Below are 22,328 nucleotides of genomic sequence, written 5' to 3' on the forward strand. Positions count from 1 at the left end.
AGAAATGATCCTATATTTCTCTGGAATTCAAAGTTCAGAGAAAAGTCCAGGAACTGCTGGATCAGCGAATCAGAACAGCGACCCTCGGGTTCTACCCGGCGTTCACTCCGGACCGACGAGGAGTTGGGAACGGTGGACTAAACGGTGGACTAAACTAAAGCGGCTCCACGGTAAAACACTCAGGAGGCCTCCGTGATCAGGATCAACAGAGAGTCACTGGGAGACAGGTCCTACAGGAGTACTTTTACTGGGATACTGGAACTACAGGGAGTACTTTTACTGGGATACTGGGACTACAGGGAGTACTTTTACTGGGATACTGGAACTACAGGGAGTACTTTTACTGGGATACTGGAACTACAGGGAGTACTTTTACTGGGATACTGTGACTACAGGGAGTACTTTTACTGTGATACTGTGACTACATGAAGTACTTTTACTGTGTAACTGTGAATACATGAAGTACTTTTATTATGATACTGGAACTACAGGAAGTACTTTTACTGTGATACTGTGACTAAAAGGAAGTATTTTTACTGTGATACTGTGACTACAGGAAGTACTTTTACTGCTATACTGGAACTGTTACTGTGATACTGTGAACAGTGACTACATGAAGTACTTTTACTGTGATACTGGAACTACATGAGGTACTTTTACTTTGATACTGTGACTACAGGAAGTACTTTTACTGTGATACTGGAACTACAGGAAGTACTTTTACTGTGAAAGTGTGACTACATTAAGTACTTTTACTTTGATACTGGAACTACAGGAAGTACTTTTACTTTGATACTGTGACTACATGAAGTACTTTTACTGTGAAAGTGTGACTACATTAAGTACTTTTACTGTGATACTGGAACTACATGAGGTACTTTTACTGTGATACTGTGACTACAGGAAGTACTTTTACTTTGATACTGTGACTACATGAAGTACTTTTACTTTGATACTGTGACTACATGAAGTACTTTTACTGTGTAAGTGTGAATACATGAAGTACTTTTACTGTGATACTGGAACTACGTGAAGTACTTTTATTGTGATACCGTTACTACGGGAAGTACTGTTACTGTGATACGGGAACTACAGGAAGTACTTTTACTGTGATAGTGGAACTACATGAAGCACTTCATCTAGTGGAAGTACTTCATCTAGTACTTCATCTAGTCTCAGTATCACATTCAGAGTTTTTGAACCGGGGATGAACATAATGAATCACTCATTTTAGACTTTGTGATGAGTATTTCCTTCGTTCAGACAAAACTGCTGCAAAACTCTACATGATAATTTAAGTGAAAGAGGAATATCAGTGATGCTTTCTGCTCAGACTGTCCCCTTCTGCTTCAGCGTGTTTCCGTTTTACTGCCGACACAAAATGTGAAACCCTGACAGATGATCCCACCGTTGCTCTGGAGGCACCTCCCGATGTGAAAACCCCAACGGGAGCCGCTGTCATCGGGGTGACTGCTCTTCCTGGAGGCAGACAACTTATTTTCAACCAACATCCCAGGAAGTTCACCAGTGTGAGAGTCACAAAGTTTCTTTTCTCAAAGCCACCGCGGCAGATTCCGCAGCTTCTCCTCCAGAGAAAGGAAGCGAATGTGGACAGAATATTAATTATTCACTCAATGCGTTTGGCCCACTGGGATCAGCAAGTGGACTAAATGTGGGTTTCTGTCAGACCGAGCTGCTTTCAGACCGGAGACAAAAGTGAAACTCGTCAGTTATTAACTCTTTGCGTCAGTTCGTCGCTGATAAAGTGTCGTTTGTAATTCTTTTTTTTAAAGTTTGCCTCCAAAAATCCGGAACATAGAGTTTTATTCACCAAAGAAGCTTGTTCTGAAAAGCAGGCTTGCTGGTTTATTTATCTGATCAGATTTTATTATCAGTTCATCTGCTGATTTTTTTTTTTTTTTTTACGGTTAATCTGTGAATCATTTGCTCAATAAAACATCAGAAAATGGTGAAAAGCAGCCGTCACAACATCCTGGAGTCCAAGGTGACGTCTTCTAATGTCTTATTTTGTCCAACAAACTTCCAAAGCCCTAAAATGTTAAATTTGCAGTCATCAAGAAGAGCCAAAACTTTTTTTGAACCAGATGATTATTTGAATCATTATCTAAACTCAGGACGCTTCTTTTTCACGTCTGTCCGTGCTCCAGACCTGAGGAGGTTTCTGGTTTTATTCAGTTACCCAGAGACCCCTCTGTAAAGCAGCTTCTTCCCAGGTCCCAGGTCAGGTTTGTGGGCGGATTTGGTCGGATGGCCCCCAGCAGCAGCTGAACCGCAGAGTCCTCGTTGTGCCTCCGGGCCTCCTGCAGAGGACAGCTCCCCCACCTGGTGGACAGACACAGCTACGTCAGACACCGTCCCTCCAAGGGTGAAAGTAACCGAAGGATCGCGGACGACTTCTGCGAGGGAATCGCCCCAACGTATATAATGTATATAAGGCAGCGCTGGGGAAACAGGTAAGGATGGAAATACCTGACACACCAACACCAGCACCGGTGCCAGATTTCTCCCATCAGCCTTTGACACGGCTCAACCTCGTGTTCAGGTAAAAAGTCAGACGGTCGGACCGGTCGCATGGACTCGTCGGGCGAGAATCTGTGGTGCAACAGATGTTTTTAGATTTGAACGCATCATCCGAAGCCAGAGAAACGGCCGCAGACAGTCTCATCCAGACCCACAGAAACCGTGGGAGGCGTGTTTGATGACGGACTGCGATTCAGTGAAAATACAGATGTGACAGTGAAAAATGCTCAGCGGCGTCTGGTCTGCCGACGTCGACTCGGAGAACGGAGCCTTTTAATCCCTCAGCTTCTTCACTTATTTGCTGCTTCGCTTCCCTTAGTCTAAAGGAGCTGAGCGGAAAGTGTCGCTGACCTCAGCTCTAAACAACAACAACCCCACGCGCCTTTCAGATTCACCTGCATGGGAACCGAGTAGCGGGAGGTTTGCTGGAGTTTGTCTACCTTACGTACGGAGCCTAAAACAGTCGAGCTCCGTCTGCTCCGACCCATTTCTGTCTGTGCTCTGACTCCTTTAGGTCTCATGCTCTTAAAAGCAGAGCAAACATCCACACGTCCAGTCAGAATATTTCCACCTCTCTGGGATTTCAAGCATTTTCTCAAGCTGCAGAAACTCAGCTCTGGAAAATACTGGAACCAGAACATTTTATCGGAAACAGGTTGAGATTTTTTCACTTTTAAAACTCCGTTATTAAAGGGAAAAGATTTGTGCCGCGCGGTTTCTTCTTCTCTTGTTCTGTTTTAAAACAACGACAGACCGTGCTCCACAGGTGCAGCCTCACCTGTCCCTGAGGGCGGGGTTCGCTCCGGCCTTCTCCAGCAGGAAGCAGATGACCTCTGTGTGCCCTTCGGCGGCCGCCACGTGCAGAGCCGACCGGCCGTCGTAGTCGACGGCGTTAACGTCCACCCCAGACAGGAAGTACCTGCGGAACACCACAGAAGAAGAGACTGATGTCGATTAGACATAAACGTCTTTGAACCCGTTTTTTAGGGTCCGAGCAGCAGCCGCACTGTTTTTGTTCTGGCTCCTAGCGTCGCTGTTGTTCATTTAGTGTCCATCTAGTTATGGAGTGAAAAGAACTAAAGTAACGCGAAGACTCAGCGTCAGCAGTGATGGAGGATCGCCGCTTTGATGCGACCACAGCAGTTCAACCAGCTGCAGGTCTCCCCCCGCTCTCCAGGTCGAATCCAGCTGTCCGACGCCGTGTAACTCAGACTCTTCCTTATCTGAGCAAAGTGTCGCTTGGTTTTTTTTCGGAGCCGTTTCTCCATCATCCACAACTTATTTTTATTTTTTCCAGCTCCATCTCCTTCGTATTGTAGGAGAACCACACATTAAAAAAACCAAACCAGCAAACAAAAAACTCCAGGGTACTGAGTGGGTCTGGTTCGAGTATCCTTCATGTGTTCATCTGTCTAGTGTGAACACACCATGTACTGAAAACCTGCTTAGAGTCTGTGTCTGGTTTGGATCTGGGACACAGAGAAGGTGCAGCTGAGGCTGATGGGAAGGTCATTAGTTCTGATCATAAAGCAAAGTACTGGAAACGGTCAAAGGTGACCTGATGATGGCGCCAGAGGAAGAGCCAGATGAGCATCAGAGCTCTTACAGTTCGCCCTGAGGAGAAGCTGAACGTCTGAACCGCACGTCGTGTGAATCCCGCCGACAGCTGTTCAGATGTTTCAGTCTGGGACAAAGTGGGGGACGCACCGACTGAGACTGAGACTGAGACTGAGACCTTCGTGGCGACGGTCAACACTTGCACTGAAAGATTTTCTCTTTCCCTGATGTTGGTCTTTGCACCTCAAGGTTCCAATAAACAACTTTGGGTTCTTTTTCCATCAGTATTAACGGTGGCGATGTAATGTCGCATCGTTACCACTGCACATGTGAGGTTACCTCCTCAGGGACTGGACGTCTCCTTTGAAAGCTGCCAGCAGGACGTTCATGATCTGGTATCCCTGCGGAGGAGAGGAGGCCTTTTAAAAACAGTCCTGCCGATCCTGTAGCGAGGCAGTGATAAACTGGTCTGGGATCAAACCTCAGATTCTGCCTTCCACTGTCTGTAGGCCAGAATCTGCCTGAACGGAGTCCCGATGTCAAAACTGTGCAGCTGAAACGTTGAAATCAGCTCCTACAGACACAAAACTGCAAGTTAGAGGAGAAATCGTCCACATCTGTCTCTAGTTCTTCTGATCACACAGCGTACAACCAGACCTCTGTCCTGATCTTTAGTCTACGTCGTGGTTCTACATTTAAGCCTCGGTCCAAACCCCAGACCTTACCCTACGTCGCGTGTTTTATTCTTCCTGCTGTACAACAGTCTTCACCTCGCATCCTGTATTGGTTTTTAATCAAAGTCCCGATATTTATCTTTGTTCATCTTCCTCATTTTTAATCTCAGGTCTGTTTTATGGTAAAGATCCACGGCGAGCGCTGTCCTCTCTACATCGCTCTGCACATTTAGATTTTTGCACTTGACCATGTCCAAAGCTTTTATTGTTAAAATACTTTGCAGCATTTTAACATTCTTATCTTTGAAATTTGATCATTTCTATTTTTCTTCTTATTCTAACCACCAGTCTTTATTGCGCAGGCTGGAGAGGGCAGTATTGTGGGAGCATTTGACAAATAAAACCCCTGCATCGTGTTTTTAGATCCTCGGTTCATCAGGTTACGTTCTAGTCTGTTTTTTTCCACATCTTTTCATGTACAGTATCAGCGTCTCTCTTCTTTAATCTGTATCGTGGCATTTGTCCTAATTACTTCTCTCCCTTTGAACTCATCATTTTTATTTTTCCGCGTGAGCAACAACAACTAAAAACGGGAACAATATAACCTGTTGCAACCTCCTATAAAATCACATTTATCTATTCTAGACTTAATCCTACATCAGTGTTCCAACATCTGTCCAGCATCGTAACTTGTTTCCTAGATCCTGATCTTTTCCTCTACATCTTGATTTTTAAGCTTTATTCAACATCTTTATTTTATCTTGGTTCTGGTTTTGTTCTACATTCATATTTAATCTTCGTCTTTTCTTTTTAAATCGGTTTTATTATTTGTCCTACTTTGGTTGTCATTGTCTTACAAACTCGCCTGTGAAGAGGAAATCATAAAAAGTTAGAAAAAGAAAACCAGAGTGTTTAAATAATGAACACAGTGAGTGTGTATTGTGTTTAATGTATTAATGAAGCAACGATCTACGGGATGACAGAGTCTTCGTTTCCTTTAATAACAGATGAGACTGTTTATGCTCAGATAAATGAAGCACTCAAACACCTTTTTCAACCATCTCTTTCCCGGGCAGCCACTTAGATGCCTTCGGGCATGTAACTCACCTAAAACCCCCAAATTAACTAACTAACAAGTTATTATATCGGCCTCGTGTAACACTAACATCGAGACCTAAAGAGAATGTAAGATGTCTGGAGTAAAACTTGAAGGGAGTTTCATAAAATCCTTGCGTTTTGGGTATTAAAATACTTGATGGTCCCTTGTAAGCTTTCTTGACAACACTGAGGGAAAAACCTTTTACCTTTTCTTAAATACACTCTCTTATTTTTACAATTTCACGATTATTATATTTCATTTTATTTTTTTCACATTTTCCTTAGTCACTGATTATGTGGAACATACAAGTGCTCTGTACCTACCATGACAGGTATCGATGTATTGTTATGAACCCGCTGAAATAAAAACCTCCCAAATTAAAAAGCAGTTCGTGATCGTGTCCCCTGGTGAGTTTTGGGACGGAGGTGTTACCTGGCAGAAGTGCACGGCCCTCCAGGGGTTTCCACAGGCGTCCAACTCAGGAGAAAACGCCATCAGACCCAAAACCCCGGGAACCACAGCCAGCAGGGAGCCGTGGCTGCTGGACACCGCCGGTACGGACGTCTGCCACATTCACAAAAACTGTTTAGGGTACTACCCCATGAACCACCAGGGTGTGCTCTCTACAAAATTAAAGCAAAGACTGCAGCTGCTCACGGAGCAGACGTGCAAGATTAATTCAGACGATCTTCATTTAAATCTGAAGTGAAGTGAAGAAATGTTTACACAGACTGCCTCGATGTGAGCTTCACTTCTCGGATCAACAAAGAAAAAAGCAACAAACGGAAGAAATAAATAGAATATTAACCGTAGAAAACATGGTCAGTTTTCTCTGTTTAAAGTCAATAAAGCAGTGAAGTCGTTTATCAAGAAGAGCGAGGAGGAGGAGGAGGAGGAAGAGGAGAGCCTGACGGTTACTGAACTGGAATATCACACATGAGAACCTTTTTCATAAAGTTAAAATCAAGACTCATTCTGATCAAGAACATCACAGGTGAGACTTCAACATTATTGTTCAGGTGCACGTTTAGTACAGAAACACTGGTGAAATCACTGATTCCAGTTTAAAAATCCACATAAAAACACTAATTTGTGTTTGATTTTCTGACAAAAACAAAACAGACAAAAAATGATCATTTTAGTTAATTTTTTTTAAATAACATCTCCTCCTTCTCCCTCATGTAATAATCTCTGAATATGTAAGTTTACCAGCTGGACACCAGATGTCTCCGTCTTCACTGAAACGTCCACGTGTCCAGCGTTTCAGGCCTTTAAGGATGTGATTCAATTCCACAAATGTTCCCTGACTATTTTCCTCTTCTGGACAAATACAACATTCATCTGTAAACACTTGATTTCTGCAGGACAGAGCCTGGAGACTGGACCTTGTAGTGGAAAGCTGTGGAGTAGTCCTTCATCCCCGCCACCTGCATCACAGACAGCATACTCCGGGTGGCCGCCGGCGACAACACCTGGTCGCCCGACAGCGGACAGAGCCCCCCGTTGGCTAAGGAGGCGGCCATGGCAGCTCCCGACTCACAGGTGACCTCTGTTGAGGAGCACTGTCAGACAGTAGAGACACAATCCCAGAAGGCTGCAGTTTTATACCTGTGTCATTTTGAACCATCTTCTTCACTTCACTAAATAGATTTTGTGTCTGACAGCAGGTAAAATAAAGACTGATAAAGGACCTGTGGCTCAGAAATAAAGTTGGGTCCCGGATCCAGAAACACACACAGACAGTAACAGAACTGCTTGTGGTTATTGGGGACTTAGAAACCTTAGAGGGGAAGTCCAGCAACCTTCCATACCGATTCTGGGGTTAACAATCTTCTTTATTATTCAGCAGAGAGAACATCTCAGAAGATTCAGAGAATTCTCATTTTTAAACGTCTGTTCCTCAAACATCGCAGATTAATCGTCTTTTAAAGAAACTGATGGGTTCCTCCAGTGTAGTTTATGCTAATGCCAAGGATTAACCTTCCAGGGGCCCCTGCGGACCCCCACCATACATGGCCGTTTCTTTATTTTCCAGAAGTCTAGAGATTCAATCGCTGGTTGGTAACGTGACAGAAAAGTAATATGCAACAGTTCTAGCAGCGGCTGAATCGTTAAAGTCCATGTTTTAAGAAACTCACTGGTAACAGCTTCTCAAACGTGAATATTTTCTAGTCTTCCAGTGAACTCAACATCTTTGTGCTGACCGGGGCCACAAGATGGAGGACAGAGGACCTGACATGGATGATATTGTACTTCAGTGGTGAAAATTTGTGATCAATCAAACTATGTGGACCCGCGTGTTGCAGGGTAAACCAGGGACTTGTGCTCCTGGGCAGGGACTCGTTTGGCCCGGTTGGTGACCCGGCCCTGGCGAATACGTGAGAGGCATAAACCGGGGCCAACCTCTGACCACATCCAACCACACCCGAGAGGTGAAACACACTGAGCCTTTCAACCGTGGAGGAACCCTGACAGGAACCCAAATCTTTTAAGGGAGGTGGATCTTTCAGAACGACCACAAGCTGTGCACACATTAGAGTTCACTGAAGAGTCTTTAAGATCATCTCAAGGTTGAGTTGTACCTGCAGCATTAGATCCAAAGCAGCGTTAACGTCCACCTTCTCTGGAAAACACTGGAAGAGAGGAGTTTGGTTAGAGGCGACAGGAGGACACACTAGACACCACCGATGACCTTTAACCTTTACATGATCTCTACCTTTTTCTCCTGCAGGTAGAGGGACAGAGCGTGGAGTCTGACGGTGGCCTTCCTCCGGCTCTGATAACTGAAGGTCACAAAAAAACAACAAAACTCACTTCACCCCCCCAACGCAAAAATAACCCCCCAGCGGGGAGACTAAGCAGTCAGACGTTTGTGTGTCTGTCACGTTCTTAAAATGCCGATATGCTGTATGTTTGTATGAGAAAATACTGTCAGCCTTATCCTCCTGTCACTACTCCCAGTACTGCTCTATCCCCGTATTACTGCGGTTCAGTCAGTAGCACTGGTACCTGGTGCAGTTTAAGTTGACGTGCTCTTTGTTGCAGAGTCTCCAGACGACGTTCAGCACCTGCAATACGAGCACACACAGTCAGTTTGTGTGGTTCTGGGTTGGACGTCGAGAGACTCTACCTGCCGTCTTCTTCGCTTACCGAGTCGTACTTCTCCTCTTCCTCTGCACACAGCCTCCCCGCCAGCTGAAGACACACCATAGTTAGTTAGTTAGTTAGTTAGTTTACTGACTACTGGGTTTTTTAAATATCACAATCCAAAAATACATTTGCATTATCAAATAAAAACATTGAGTCCAAACAATATTCCATGAACATTACATTCATGTTATCACATTAATGAAATTATCCAACAACATGGTCAGGTTCCAGCATTTTGACTTTCTATTCTCTTCCCTCCTTGTTCGTGTCCTTTTGTTCAACTCTTCTGGGCCAGTATTCATTTAATCTGTGACTTCCATCACATAAAGCAGATGAGAGTTCAACCTCTCCTCCTCAAGGGCTACGATATTTACACTCTACATCTTTGCACCGACTCTCTACGCTGCTGTGTCTTGTCTTGCCTTGTCTTGTTATTCTTCTGCTCATCACACAGTACAAATCACTGGCTTAAAACTGACCCAGCGTTGGGTCAATATAGCACCAGCACAGGTTGTTTTGATCCCGTGACCCAACAGTCATATAAAAACAACACCAATACTGGGGCACAACAACCCACTGATGCTTCGTAAATTTAACCCCGGTTTTGACCCCCCATTAGGGGAATTCTTAACCCAGTGATTTTTGGTGTGCATGTTGTTTTGATTTGTACGGTTTAAATGTTAGATGCAGCACAACTGGCCCCAGAGAAACAAACTTTCACCCCCACTCTGTATATGAATGAGTTGGCAAAATAGTTCTCTTGAGTCTCGAGTCTTGATCTGACACGGGAACTTGGCCTGGTGTTCTCTGACGAAAGTCTGAACTGATGGAAGTCCTTCCTCTCATAAACAAGTCAGGTCGGTGTAGACGTCCTAACTCCAAGCAAAGCTTTCACCCCTGGCCACATGGAGGGTGGCCAGGGGTGCAGTTTTCTCAGATGGAAGAAACACTCTCTGAGCCGAGGGTCGGACCTGTGCAGACCGGAGCTCCAGGTGGCCTGAGAGAGAAAACAAACCCCAGGTGTGCCTGAAACTCCCCAACAATCATAAAATCCAGAACACCGAAAAACACATGAATGCGTCATGTGATGATCCACCAGAGTCGGTCAGAGTCACCAGAGTTCCTTAATTCTAGCGAGAAGAGATCATTGATTCGGGGCTTTGCATTTGCTGTTAAGTCACTTATTGTAGACAGCAGCTTGTTATAATTTTTATATATTTGTACTGCATGTGTTGCAAAAAAAACTGACATTCTGCCACAGATGTTTAGAAAAGCAAATGTACAAGCCACACCCCAAAAACCCTGGATACTACACCTCCCATAATGCAACATGATAGTGACCTTCATTGGACCATCAAGCAAATACCCAGAGTCGACTCCTCATGACGAGCTAAACTGATCTTCATGACTAAAACTGATGGATTTTCATTTCAAAACGACTGTATTTATGATTCATATTATAAAGGTTTTAGTTAGTTTGTGTCGGTTTCCCTCCACTGCATCGTTGCATACGAGTGAAAATACCTCAAAGAACTGGTTGACGTTAAGTCTCCCGTCTGAAGCGAAGCTGTCAAACAGCACATCAGCAGCTCTGAAACAACACCACAGCTGAATCAGTGGGGGCCAGCTCTGCCCTGGAGCCAAAACACAGTGACTACACATTCAGTCGAAACCGAGTTAAGACCAGAATCTGGTTTAACTTCTAAGAAATTTCATGCTGAAGGAATGAGTCATTTGTTTCCATACGCAGTCCAGATTTCAGTATCTGGTTTTATCTGACAATGACAATATTCATCCGAAAAACCATCAAATTAAGGGTTTTTTTAGCTGATACAGTAGCTACACACTTTGGCTTCACACCCTTTTTTCTCAGCTTCACTTCTTCTGGCTCTGGTATGACTTTTAAAACTTACGCTCTGCGTTTGGACGGACTCTGCTGGGGGTAGAACCAGGCCTGGGAGGGGGGGTAACCTCGGTCCTCCGGCTGGACCACCGCCTGAGGGAGAGGGGGCTTCAGGCAGCCATTGCTGACCAACACTGGGACCACTGCACACACAGAAACACTTTATCATGAATTTATTACGCTGTAAAATGTCCAAACTGAATATCATACAGTATTAAATGGACCATTTGTCCAGTCTTGTTAGCTGAGACTCCAATTTTTGTCTTTTTGTGGAGAACACTGAACTTTCTAAACAAAAAGCCTTGAAAAGGATCAGAGAAAGGCATCTCAACACCAATTATAAAAAACAAACATCACATCCTTACTTTGTCCTTTCCCTTACAGCCACAGGATTTAAAAAGAGGAAAAAGACTGGCAGGTGTGGGCATCAAATCCTCATCAGAGAGTCCCTGCATCTCTCTCTCTCTTTCAATCTTTTTGAGGAAGAAATGTAAACAATGTTCTCGTGGCAAACTAATCCAGCCAAAAGAGAACAACACCGTAAAGAAAAAGCTGTGGAAGTTCATCTTAAATCTCAAGATGAAAATTCAGCCTGTTCCTCCCACAGACCGAATGAGATCCTTGAACAAAATACTCTAAGTCCCAAACTTTTTTCTTTAATCAGCGACAGTGGTTATAAGAATCCCTGTGTGCATCTCTTGGCAGAATATCAACAATAGCAGAACATTTTACTTTGAACCAGAGTAGGTGCCAAGCAAACCAAATAAAGAAAGAAGAAAAAGTCCTGTACCAAAAAGCGGGAGGTCGGGGTGGATGGATGGGTCAACAAAAGAAACCCGCTGTTTCCTACCAACAGTCAACGTTGGTTTCTTTTAACCAAGACCACCGTGGTTCGTAGTTATTGCCGCAACCCTGACAACGAGGCTCATCTCCTAGATCTCTAGCACCAGTCGTACCTGCTGGTCCAGGACTGACTAGGCTGATGGGCTTCTGGACTGGACTCTTGACCGGAGTCTGGACCTGGTTCTGGATCAGGCTCCTGGGTGCTGAGCGGGGAGCTGCATCCTTGGAAACATCATAGCATCAGCTATTACTGGCCAGGCCTCATTTAGGACATCAAATACACATATTATGTAATTATTCTGTCACTCAATAAGACGATAACGGCAACCAACACGTTATCATCAACATATGGTTCATATCACCAATCAAGATTGACCTGCTTGTACACAAGTGCTGTATGAAAGTGATTCCTTCACTCTGACAGGCCCCTCTCAGGTCTCTGGTCTCTGGTTTCTGTTCAGATTAAAGACAACAGGACTGTTTGACGTCCTCCCTGACTCTGCCAGGGACGAGGAGAACAACTCTGAGAGCCTGACTCCACAACGCAATGGTAGGTGTCTAACGTGTTCAGGCAGGTCTACCTGGTTCTCAGGGCTCCTCCGCTGGCTCTCGTCTGTCATCCCTCCGTCCTCCGCTAGAGGAGAGGAGAGAAGAAGAGTTTGCTTTAGTAGCTCAGTTTCTGAGCCGATGACAGACCAGCAGGTGTGTGGTTCGCTCGTTTTAAGGCCAAATTCACTCAATCTAAACCTTTAGGTCAACATCGCTGCGTACTAAGGTGTGGGCACGAGGAGGCCGAGAGGAGTCTCCATGCCGGCTGTTCACCAGACCGCAACCAAAAGAACGTCAGTTGGACCAGTATAACCAGACGAAAACCCAAACAACAGTCTGACAAATGTAAAACCAGCTGAACCCAACACAGATCTGATCACGGAGCAGTAACAAGCCCGTTTGAATCAGACGACATCTTCGTTCGGTCCTCTGTCACGCGCTGTTAATGAAAAGCAAAATGCTTTTCTTAAACCAGTGATTACAGTGAACACAAGCTGGCTGCAGACTGTGCGGTGAGTGTATACATCATATCCAAACAGAAGTAGTTGAACTAGCTGAGCATCACTGAGGACCAGCTGTGTGTGTTCTGGGATGTGTTTGCCATAGTTAGAGCAGATCACAGTCTCAGACCTTCAGTGGGAGAGTAAAGGCAGAAAGACGGATGGAGAGGTGGAGTCATGGAGCAGCTCTGTGGTGATGACTGGGCAGCTACTTAATTTAGGTTCTAGCAGACCCCGCCCACTGAAGGATCCTTCACAGACCACTAATCACAGGGTGTTTCTCACACACACACACACACACACACAGACCTTTCATGTCTGGGTCTTTATGGGGCTCCAGCAGCTTGTTGCCGTCCAGACCGCCGTAACGTTTCCTCCATTTGCGTCTGAGAGAAGGAGTTCTCTGAAAACTGCAGGCACAACAACGAGTTAAAAACTACAACAACATTTCTATACTTTGCTCGAATAACAACTCTGTCAGTGAACATTTCTCAGTATAAAAGCGATCAAACTGTCACTTGAAACCACGGAAAAGCAAACCAAGACCCATGAAACCTGCATTAAAAATCATTTTCAGTGACCACAACAAAAATAACTTTAATTTGTCGCCGCTTTCATGCAGAGATGCAGCTCAAAGTGATTCATAAAACAGGAGTAAAAACAAGCAGAAAATGATAAGAATCAGTTAACAATAGTAACTACTGCTACTTCTACTGCTACTACTACTACTACTAGTACTGCTACTGCTACTGCTGCTACTGCTACTACTACTACTACTGCTACTACTGATACTACTACTACTGCTACTACTGATACTACTACTGCTGTTACTACTGATGCTACTACTACTGCTACTGATGCTACTACTACTGCTACTGATACTACTGCTACTACTGCTACTACTACTACTACTACTAGTACTGCTACTGCTACTGCTGCTACTGCTACTACTACTACTACTGCTACTACTACTGCTACTACTGATACTACTACTACTGCTACTGATACTACTACTACTACTACTACTACTGCTACTACTACTGCTACTGCTACTACTGCTACTGCTGCTACTACTACTACTACTACTGCTACTGCTATTGAAGTACTGTAACTAGAGTATTGAGGTACTTTTTCTGTGTGTAAGTCTGAAACTAACAAATGTTTTCATTATCCATTAATGTGATGATTATTTCCATGATTTACAAATATCTGTCACAGTTTCATAAATGCCGAGGTGACGTCTTCAAATGTGGTTTTCTAATCACATAAAACAAAGAATAAGCTGGAACTAAAGATGTTTGTCTTGAAAACTGACAAAGCGACAAGTACTTAGTACTTCTACCTCTGTGGTTGTCGCGTCCAGAAAATTCTCCCATTTCTGAGGTAAATTGCACTGAATGCATCATGAAGCTGACATTTTGTTGTTTTTACAGGACAAAAATATATCGTAGCTGCGAGTATCAGAAAGACTGGTTGGTTTTCAGGCTGTAATGGGGTTAGAGGTGAGAGCAGACATCAAAAACGAGCTCCAAGAAAAGTTTTCAAAAGTCTATTAAACACAGATTCTAGCTATTGTTTTAAGTCGGTCTTAAAACAGTAGTTAAGTGCCCATATGTACATGAAACAGGCTTTTCTTGCCGTAATCGTTCCTCCTATTTATACTGGACATTTAAAGATCCTCTCTTAATGCAGTAGCAGTGTATGTGATGGAGGATGGAAAATCCACAGTCCTCATTCTGTGCAAAAACGTAGAACTTCATCTTAAGTAAATTTGAGGCCTCGACAGTCGGAGTTAGACCAATCAAACGGATATCTTCCAAGTTAAAAAACATTTTTTGTGCCGAATTCCCTCTTTGTGTTGGTTTTCCTCCACAGTAGCTCTACAAGAAAACACTGCCAGTGGCAGCTTGGTCCTAAAAATGTGTCCTGTAACTCTGTCTCTGCTCGTGTCGTCTGAAAGCTCTGCCACGTCTCAGCCTGTCCCTCACCAACACAGCAGGACTGTAAACCTGCAGAGTTTCCAGCTCTATGGCAGCTTCATTACATGGAAGAAGTCTGAGCACTGTTCAGCAGGAGACTCCCTATGAGACGGAGTAAAACAACAGACAGATGAAACCATGTCAGTCTTCCTCACCACAGGTACGAGCTGTCCTCTGCCTCACGGTTGGGGCTGTTCTCCATTGAAGGTTTCAGTTGTGTTCGTCCGGTTGTTCTCTGTGGAGGGCTTTCATGGAGGACGAGGCGGTTGGCGAAGCAGCTGGCTCCCTCAGTGAGTATGTCCCCAGGCTGTGAACTTCCTTTAATGAATGGGATGGTTTGGAGAGGAGGGGAAACCAGTCAGCGCCTGCTGACACTCCCAGCTTCGCCACTGGGGTCCACACACCGTCCAACAGCAGCTAAAAAAAATTACAAAAAACTTCAAAAAGTACAAAACTTCAGCACAGGATGAACACAAAGAGAAGACTTCAGATATTACGTGTGCACACAGATTAAACTAAATTAGAGCGATAACGATTAGTTGATTAATTGATTTAAAAAAACAATCTGCAACTATGTTCAAAATCGACTAATAATTTAAGCAATTTTCAAGCAGAAATGCCAAAAGCTGCTTTTTTCAGCCTTGCAAATGTAAAGATTTCCTGCTTTTCTGTATTTAAATGTTTTGGATTTTTGGACTTTTGATCAGACAAAACAAGACATTTGAAGAAGTTGGTCTTTAGGAAACTGTCATGGACAGTTCTGACAACATTTTCTGACATTTTATAGACTAAAGAATTCATCAGTTAAGAGACAATCAGCAGATTAATGAATTAATCGATCATGAAAATAATCGAGAGTTGCATCCATAAACAAAATAATAACAAAGATTAAACAAAATAAGAGACTTTTCAGTGATAAATAAGGACAGACATTTGGCTTGCTTTGGGGTTAAACATGACGATGGTCAGAATTGGGAAGCTGAGGATTAAAGGGTCAGTTCAACCAAATTATTTAAAAAAACATTTTCTTATTCACCTCTGGTGGTTTATAATCATGCTGATATTCTTGTTCAGGTTTGAGGGTCGTGATGCCTCCAATCGAACTCAGTGAGGGTGAATCGTCCACAAAGCTTTGAAAACTTTAGTCATAAGCGAAAAAGAAAACACAGTGGCTTGTTTCCATTTTTTTTAGAAAAGTCCTGAGAAATCCTTGTGGACCGTTTCCATTAAAAATACCTTATCGTAAAGATTGTCACAGTTCTAGTTTTGTTAACTGTTTATAGTAGGATTTGTTGTTTTTCTACCATTGGGACAGAGCTCGTAATGTTGCGTGGTATTATTTCATTTGTAGAACTACACCTGAGTAACGAAATAGCTGCGTCCTTTAATCCCATGTGGGATGAGCCAGATGTTTGGCATGACAGAGAAATAAAAATAGAACTAACAAAACATCTGCATTTTTACTGAAGTACACTTTTGAATGCAGGGCTTGTACTTGTAATGGAGTACTTTTACACTGTTGTATAGGTACTTTTACTTGAGTAAAGGTGCTTTACCACCGCTGGACTTATTCCAGATAATAACAGGACCCAGTTCAAGGTTTCTGGTAAATGTCTGAAGTCTGGGTCTTTTTCTGAACCCTGCTTAAAGCATCTTTAATAGGTCAACGTGACTGTCAAGATATGATGATATGAGGATATTTTTGAAGAAACACTTAAAAAATTGAAGTTATTTCTATTTAATTCTATTTTATACTCAGTAGTGGTTAAAGAAGCACTCAGACCTTTGAATTAACTAAAAGTAATAAAACCATGGTGTAATACTCTGTCAGAATAATATATAATAGCTCAATATTATTACTGATACATTCATGTGTACATCACCGTAACGTTGCAGCTTGTAAAGGTGGAGCTGATTTTAATTAGTTTAGAGACTTATTTGTTGAATATATTTTGTATAACTGAATCTCTAAATTAACAAAGTAAAAGTTAATACAGCAAATGTACTGCAGTAAAAATATTGTTCATTATATATAATATTATATTTCTATCTGATATGTAGCGGAGTAGAAGTACAAAGTATTAGAAAATGAAAATACTCCAGTAGAGACCAAATCTCACTGATGTTCAGATGTTTCAATTTCATCATTGAGGCTTTTACTACGAAAACACATGATCGGAAGTGTTTATTTTGAAAAGCGGAAATCACGATGTTTACATTATTAGCATTTCTCTTCCGTCTGGGCTAGGAGCTAGCAGGTCTGCCGGGCAGCAGGTGGATGTTTTCCCGGTCGGGTTTACCTGTGATTGGTGTTTTCATAAAGTTTAAACCGGTTCAATCATTCAGAGCAGCTACGTTAAAGCGTTTGTGTGACGCCAGCCGTCCGGTAACCGTGCTCTCCCGGTGGTCCGCCCTGCCTCCTCTGCCCGGTGTCACCGGGATAAGACGTTACTCCTCAAACCGACAAATGCCCAAAAAAGAGAAAGCGGTGAGTTATTACAAGTCGTCCTGTACAGCTTGTGTACTTGTATGCCTCTTTATCTGAACCCCCGCAGGTTCTGAACCGTAGTGAGGTTAAAGTGTAAAGATGTCTAAACTGAGCGGGGACAGGACACGGTACCGTAGGATCAGTAAAGTGTAACGGCACCGCACTAACCCCCTGTACTGCCGAACCAGGTGAAAGGACATCAGGCTGCTGGCGGCGGCGCCGGAGCGGCGGAGCCCGGAGCCTCTGGTCCGGTGGCCCGGGACAAAAGCGGCGCCGTTACCATAACGGTTCGCGCGAAGCCCGGCTCCAAACACAGCGGCATCACAGGTCACCTCCACTCTGCTTTTTATTACCAGGCGATGCGCCTCAGCTGACAGCCTCACACTCAAGTACAGGAACAGCGACAACTTTGCCTGATGAGGACGCGTTTCTTCTTCTACTCTTGCAGAAGTCTCTGCAGAGGCGGTGGGAGTCGCCATCGCAGCGCCTCCTACCGACGGAGAAGCCAACACCGAGCTGGTTCGCTACCTGGCCGAAGTTCTGGACCTGAAGAAAAGTCACGTATCTCTTGACAAGGTTCCTGAAACTTATTATTCACACTGAGGACACGTTAAAACCCGGCTCCTCCACCTCCTTTATCCTGAATGAACATCTTCTCAACCCGACTCCTTCCTTTCTTTTTTATTCCTACAACTCTCCTGCGTTTCCTTTCCTCAGTTTACCTCCTGTCTCCTGTCTCCTTCAGGGCTCCAGGTCCAGAGACAAAGTCATCAGACTGGACTCCTCCCTCAGTCTGGAGGAGGTGTTGAGGAGGCTCAGACAGGCTGCAGGCTGACGGGAGGGACAGAGGAGGTGGATGGACAGGGCCAGAAATATGAAGCTTTATGCCGAAAGGTAAAGTGTTCGTGTGTCATGTCCATGTCCTCCATTACAAGTCCAGCAGGACGACAGGAGGACAGATCCTGGAGGAGGTGGGAGGAGATCCCAGTCCCATTCACCGCCCTGATGTAATTTTCTATTCTTCATTCACGAAACGATGTGAGAAACTTTACATTTCTCCAGAGAAAGAGCAGATTTAAAGACACAATCACTGAAAGAAGAAGAAGAAGATGATGTAGGACTGTGATTCTGCCCCGACCTTTTTTTTCTTAAGAGCGTGTCTGTCATGGCCGCTCACGGAGACACAGGTTGTTGTTGTTGTTTATATTAATGTTTACATGAGCTCACTGCACCTATTGTACTTTTCCCCATAGGGTTTCACAGCTGGACCGCTACCGGAGGAACTGGAACATCACCATGGAAACGGACCGGTCCACCAACCAACCTCCAGTCTGCAGGAGGGGTTTCCGTCCCTGGTACTACTGGACAGGAGAGGACATCTGTCTGTCCGGTCATAGACTGGATATGACCTTCATATGTTGTAACGTTTGAAGTGAATCGTGAAACAGCGTTGTTTGTTTTTTTAATCACTGTCATACGATTAAATGAAATATTGACAACTAATAAAGAGATTATGACCTGTACAGGTCCATCTTGCATTTCTCTCTGTCAACATTTTATCCTAGAGGATCTCTAGGATCTCGCAGGTTGTTTCGGAGGAAGGTGACATCTTGCTAGAGGATTTGCGAGGACGTGTTAACAGCGTACCAGTGACACAGTGCCATCTCCGGCCAGCGTACAGCACGTAAACACAGCTGTACGCTGGCCGGAGACGGCACTGTGTCACTGGTAACGTCTGACAGCAGCTTAACGCGTCGGTTTATGTGTTTCTCTGCGATCTGGAGGAAAAGGAACGAGCTGGAGGAGGAGATGGTGGGAACACTGAGCATACTTCCGGAGGTCTTTACTAGGGACTTTATGTCCAGCGGCTATGCGGAAGTTTCCCCGGGGAGCGTTTCTGAGAAACCGTGTGTATCCTTGAGGCCTGGCAAATGTGCTGAGTACGTTTCCTTCCTCATAAAACACTTAAACCCCGCACTGTCAACATCCGTGTTTACTAGCCTGGATCTCCGTCACCGCCCGTGCCGGCCTATTGCTGCATTTCTTGTTGGACCTGATCGGCGGAGTAAAGTGAAACCACTGGCGGCTGGTAGCGGTATCCTGACCACCGACGTGCGTGTGCGTCCTCGTGAGCGTGCGAGACAAACCAAACCGTGCAGCCGGTCATTAAAATAAGAAGCCGCTCCACAGCGCTACTAGAGGTCAGGAACTCCACAGGTTACCTCTGAATCATTCAGCTGCGTCATGTTCCTAAGTCCAGTTACTTAGGTACAATTTTTATGTCTTTTCCTTTTTCTGCTTCTATGTGTTGATCACTTTTTGTCCTTTAACCGTTTGGAAAACATCACAACATAGAGTCTAATATGATTTGACCAACACTGCTTTGGACAAATTAGGACTTTTGTCAGAGATGAACCCAAAAAACCGTAAAAGAGAGAGAAAAGCAGAAAATCCTCATATCTGAGAAGCCAGAACCAGAAAAGTTTGCCAACAACATTTCTGGTTGTTTGTTTTTCTTGTTTTTTCAATTCTTTGTTCAAGTAGTTGAACATCAGAATTGAAGATTCATTTTCTGTCAGTCCGCTGATCGAGTGAGAATTCCTGTTTGGGTTTCCACTAAAAATATCCCAAACACGTGTGGCTCGTGTACGCATGAGCGTCTTATTAGAATTAAGGAGATAATCCAACATCCCAGAAGGGGGCCGGTTGTGTCCGAGCTCCCGGACTCACGCGATGCCTCTCTTGTTTTGATACTTTTCATCTCACCGAGGGGCCCGGAGCCCATGTGAACGCGGGTCCCCGGGGCCCCGACGCGAACCACCAGTGTTTCCAGACTCGTGATCGCGGACGCCACGCATCAGCGCGTCGGCGGTCTCCGGAGAAACAAGGGGAAAAAAGCTCATTAGCATCAGTCATCAGCCGCAGAATCAGAGGGCTGCAGTGGATCAGGGAGCAGTAATGAGCTCGGTTTCTCCCAGTTAAAACTGAAAAGCTTCAAAGAGACGGAGAACTCCTCTGCCGGATCATCAGCCACATCAAAGCCTGTACAGATAATGACTCTGTATATCAAACATCACAGCTTTTATTAAGCTTCATCCCCAAACTGCTGACTTGTGTTTTATATCCCAGTTTTCTGCAAACAAAGTTTCTGCCTGTCAGGGACTGTTAAGCAGGAGTAAAGTTTATCTTTACTGTGTCTGAGGACCTTATATAAGAACGACCTCGGAGTTGGTTCTCAAGTTTGACCAAACCACACGTCTTCGTGCCGGTTTCCGCCACCGACCGAAGTCCCGTTGTCATGGTGTGTCTCCTCTGCTGAGCCCGGATCAGCAGCTTTACGTCTGCTGCTGAGTCCCACTGCGGCTCCTGTCAGGCTGAGGGATGTTTTAGACGCTGTGTTAAGCCTCTGCTGGCTGGACGGACATTTCCTCCTAAATTTCAGGGATTCATAAACATAAATCTTCTTCTCCTCCATGTTGGGCGCTGGAGAGCTCTCCGGTCAGTTCGGGAAGATTTTCGACTGCCAGAAACGTCTGTTTAAATAAGTTGCAGGTGGCGAGAGACGCAAAGTGATCACAAACGAAGCGGCTGCGTCCCTTTGTTGCTGTTTTCCGTCTGTCGTCATTTTGCGTCTCTTTGTGGTCTTTTTTTTCCTTTCGTGGGCATTTGGAGTCTCGTTTTTAGTCTCTGTGATCTGTTGGAGTCCCTTCGAGGTCATTTGATTAACTTTCCAACATGAAATGTCGACAGTCGCTTCAAACAGAAGCCCGGGGGCCCCAAGGGCCCTCCGACCCTTGGGCCCCTGGGCCTGTGAGCGGCAGGCCTGTTCAGTAATCCATCCGATGTAATGTTAAACGCAATGTTTTTAAGGCCCGAAGGAGGTTTTCGTATCTGGATTCACATCAGCGGCGCAGAAACTGAAAGCTGAAGGACGACGCCGGGTCACATCAGTTAGCGGCTGCAATTAAAAGGCAGGAAATTAGCTGTCGGCACAGACGCGATCGGAGGAAATGTCTGGCTTTGTCTGTGGAGGAAGTTATTTGGGTCGATTCGGGTTTGATGGAGCCGGATCGCTGCTTCCTTGAGAGGATTACAGAGAAACTGAGAAGATGGAGGGATGATGGTGCAGACTTCAGATATATTCTCTGGGATTTTAGAGATTATGTTGCTGGAAACGTCTCTGCTCAGCTCTGCCTCATTTGCTGCTCTTGCTTTTGTTCCAGATATCCCTTGAAGCCTCCATATTGAGTAATTCACACCAGCTGAGGCTAAAAAACAGAAGCAGAGACATTAAGAGAAAAGCAAGAGAGAGGGAAAGATACCTAGGAGTCACATCCCAGGTTCTAAACAGATTTGGCCGTTAGGGTCAGGACTTTAGACTAGAGTTGGACCAACCGAGAATCACCTCCAGCTTTCGGCGCTGGGATGAGCTTCGGGCCGGCGTTGGCCCTCACCCTCCCACCAGTGTACCTGGGCTGCTTATGACACGTCATTCATCAGGCTGTTAGGCCAAGACGTTTGGGCTCTAAACTCACGGGGGGGCTGGGGAATCCTGGTGACCGGGGGGGTCACAGCGTCACCAGCTGATGTCCAGGTGAGGACATGTTGCAAGTCCTCCCTCCTACGTCTCCCCTCATTTCCTGTCTCCTCTTTAATATCCGTTACCAAAATAAAAGTAACAATGTCTCAAAACTACTTCTATACTTTGTTCTACTGCCTGTCTATTTCATTCTAATTTCAAATATTTCAATGTTTGTTGGTATATTTTCTGTGCTGTTACAGTGGAGGAGGCTACTACTGCATTTCACTGTACAATCCTGTATTGTGTAATGACAATGAAGCTGAACCTTGAACCTTGACTTTCTGTGTCAGTGGTGCATCTTCCCGACTCCTGGGGCCTTTGGGGCCATTCGGGGTCTCACGGGCAAACTGCCCAGACAACAGTGGTTGAAATTTACTCAAGTGCTACACAAGTACAAAATCTGAAGTTCTTGTACTTTTCTGGAGTATTTTCTTTTCATGCCACTTTCTCCCTCCACATTTCA

The 22,328-nt window shown here is 44.6% G+C and overlaps 2 protein-coding genes across 6 annotated transcripts; one reads left to right on the forward strand and one right to left on the reverse strand.

The window, feature by feature from the left end:
• Positions 1–1,038: 1,038 nt before the first annotated feature.
• glsl (glutaminase like) lies at positions 1,039–17,564 on the reverse strand. Of its 5 annotated transcripts, none has more exons than XM_040133141.1 (18): positions 17,452–17,564; positions 14,951–15,212; positions 13,126–13,226; positions 12,349–12,401; positions 12,144–12,220; positions 11,881–11,982; positions 10,935–11,067; positions 9,022–9,066; positions 8,881–8,939; positions 8,588–8,654; positions 8,454–8,504; positions 7,257–7,433; positions 6,304–6,435; positions 4,580–4,672; positions 4,438–4,499; positions 3,320–3,460; positions 2,491–2,613; positions 1,039–2,343 (listed from the first exon to the last, which is right to left on the reverse strand). In XM_040133141.1, the coding sequence occupies exons 2-18, from the start codon at positions 14,995–14,997 to the stop codon at positions 2,193–2,195; spliced, it is 1,614 nt and encodes a 537-aa protein (XP_039989075.1). In that variant the 5' UTR covers positions 14,998–15,212; positions 17,452–17,564; the 3' UTR covers positions 1,039–2,192. The 5 variants fall into 5 exon arrangements, with proteins under 5 accessions (XP_039989075.1, XP_039989076.1, XP_039989079.1 ...); XM_040133142.1 differs by lacking the exon at positions 17,452–17,564 and adding an exon at positions 15,832–16,173; XM_040133143.1 differs by lacking the exon at positions 12,144–12,220 and adding an exon at positions 10,546–10,612 and having other exon boundaries at positions 1,042–2,343; positions 11,881–11,989.
• c8h15orf40 (chromosome 8 C15orf40 homolog) lies at positions 17,018–18,819 on the forward strand. Its single transcript, XM_040133146.1, has 5 exons — positions 17,018–17,283; positions 17,472–17,610; positions 17,732–17,859; positions 18,029–18,177; positions 18,537–18,819. The coding sequence occupies exons 1-4, from the start codon at positions 17,074–17,076 to the stop codon at positions 18,116–18,118; spliced, it is 567 nt and encodes a 188-aa protein (XP_039989080.1). The 5' UTR covers positions 17,018–17,073; the 3' UTR covers positions 18,119–18,177; positions 18,537–18,819.
• Positions 18,820–22,328: the final 3,509 nt, after the last annotated feature.

This window comes from Xiphias gladius, chromosome 8 (assembly GCF_016859285.1).
Source record: "Xiphias gladius isolate SHS-SW01 ecotype Sanya breed wild chromosome 8, ASM1685928v1, whole genome shotgun sequence".
NCBI lineage: Eukaryota > Metazoa > Chordata > Actinopteri > Istiophoriformes > Xiphiidae > Xiphias > Xiphias gladius.

Coding starts and splice junctions, on each gene's coding strand:
- glsl (XM_040133141.1), bottom strand. CDS start 14,997: ATGGAGAACAGCCCCAACCGTGAGGCAGAGGACAGCTCGTACCTGTG. Junction 8,940..9,021: donor AAGAGGAGAAGTACGACTCG/GTAAGCGAAGAA, acceptor CTCGTATTGCAG/GTGCTGAACGTCGTCTGGAG. Junction 3,461..4,437: donor GACGTCCAGTCCCTGAGGAG/GTAACCTCACAT, acceptor GGTGTTCCGCAG/GTACTTCCTGTCTGGGGTGG.
- c8h15orf40 (XM_040133146.1), top strand. CDS start 17,074: ATGTTTTCCCGGTCGGGTTTACCTGTGATTGGTGTTTTCATAAAGTTT. Junction 17,284..17,471: donor TGCCCAAAAAAGAGAAAGCG/GTGAGTTATTAC, acceptor CTGCCGAACCAG/GTGAAAGGACATCAGGCTGC. Junction 17,611..17,731: donor CAAACACAGCGGCATCACAG/GTCACCTCCACT, acceptor CTACTCTTGCAG/AAGTCTCTGCAGAGGCGGTG.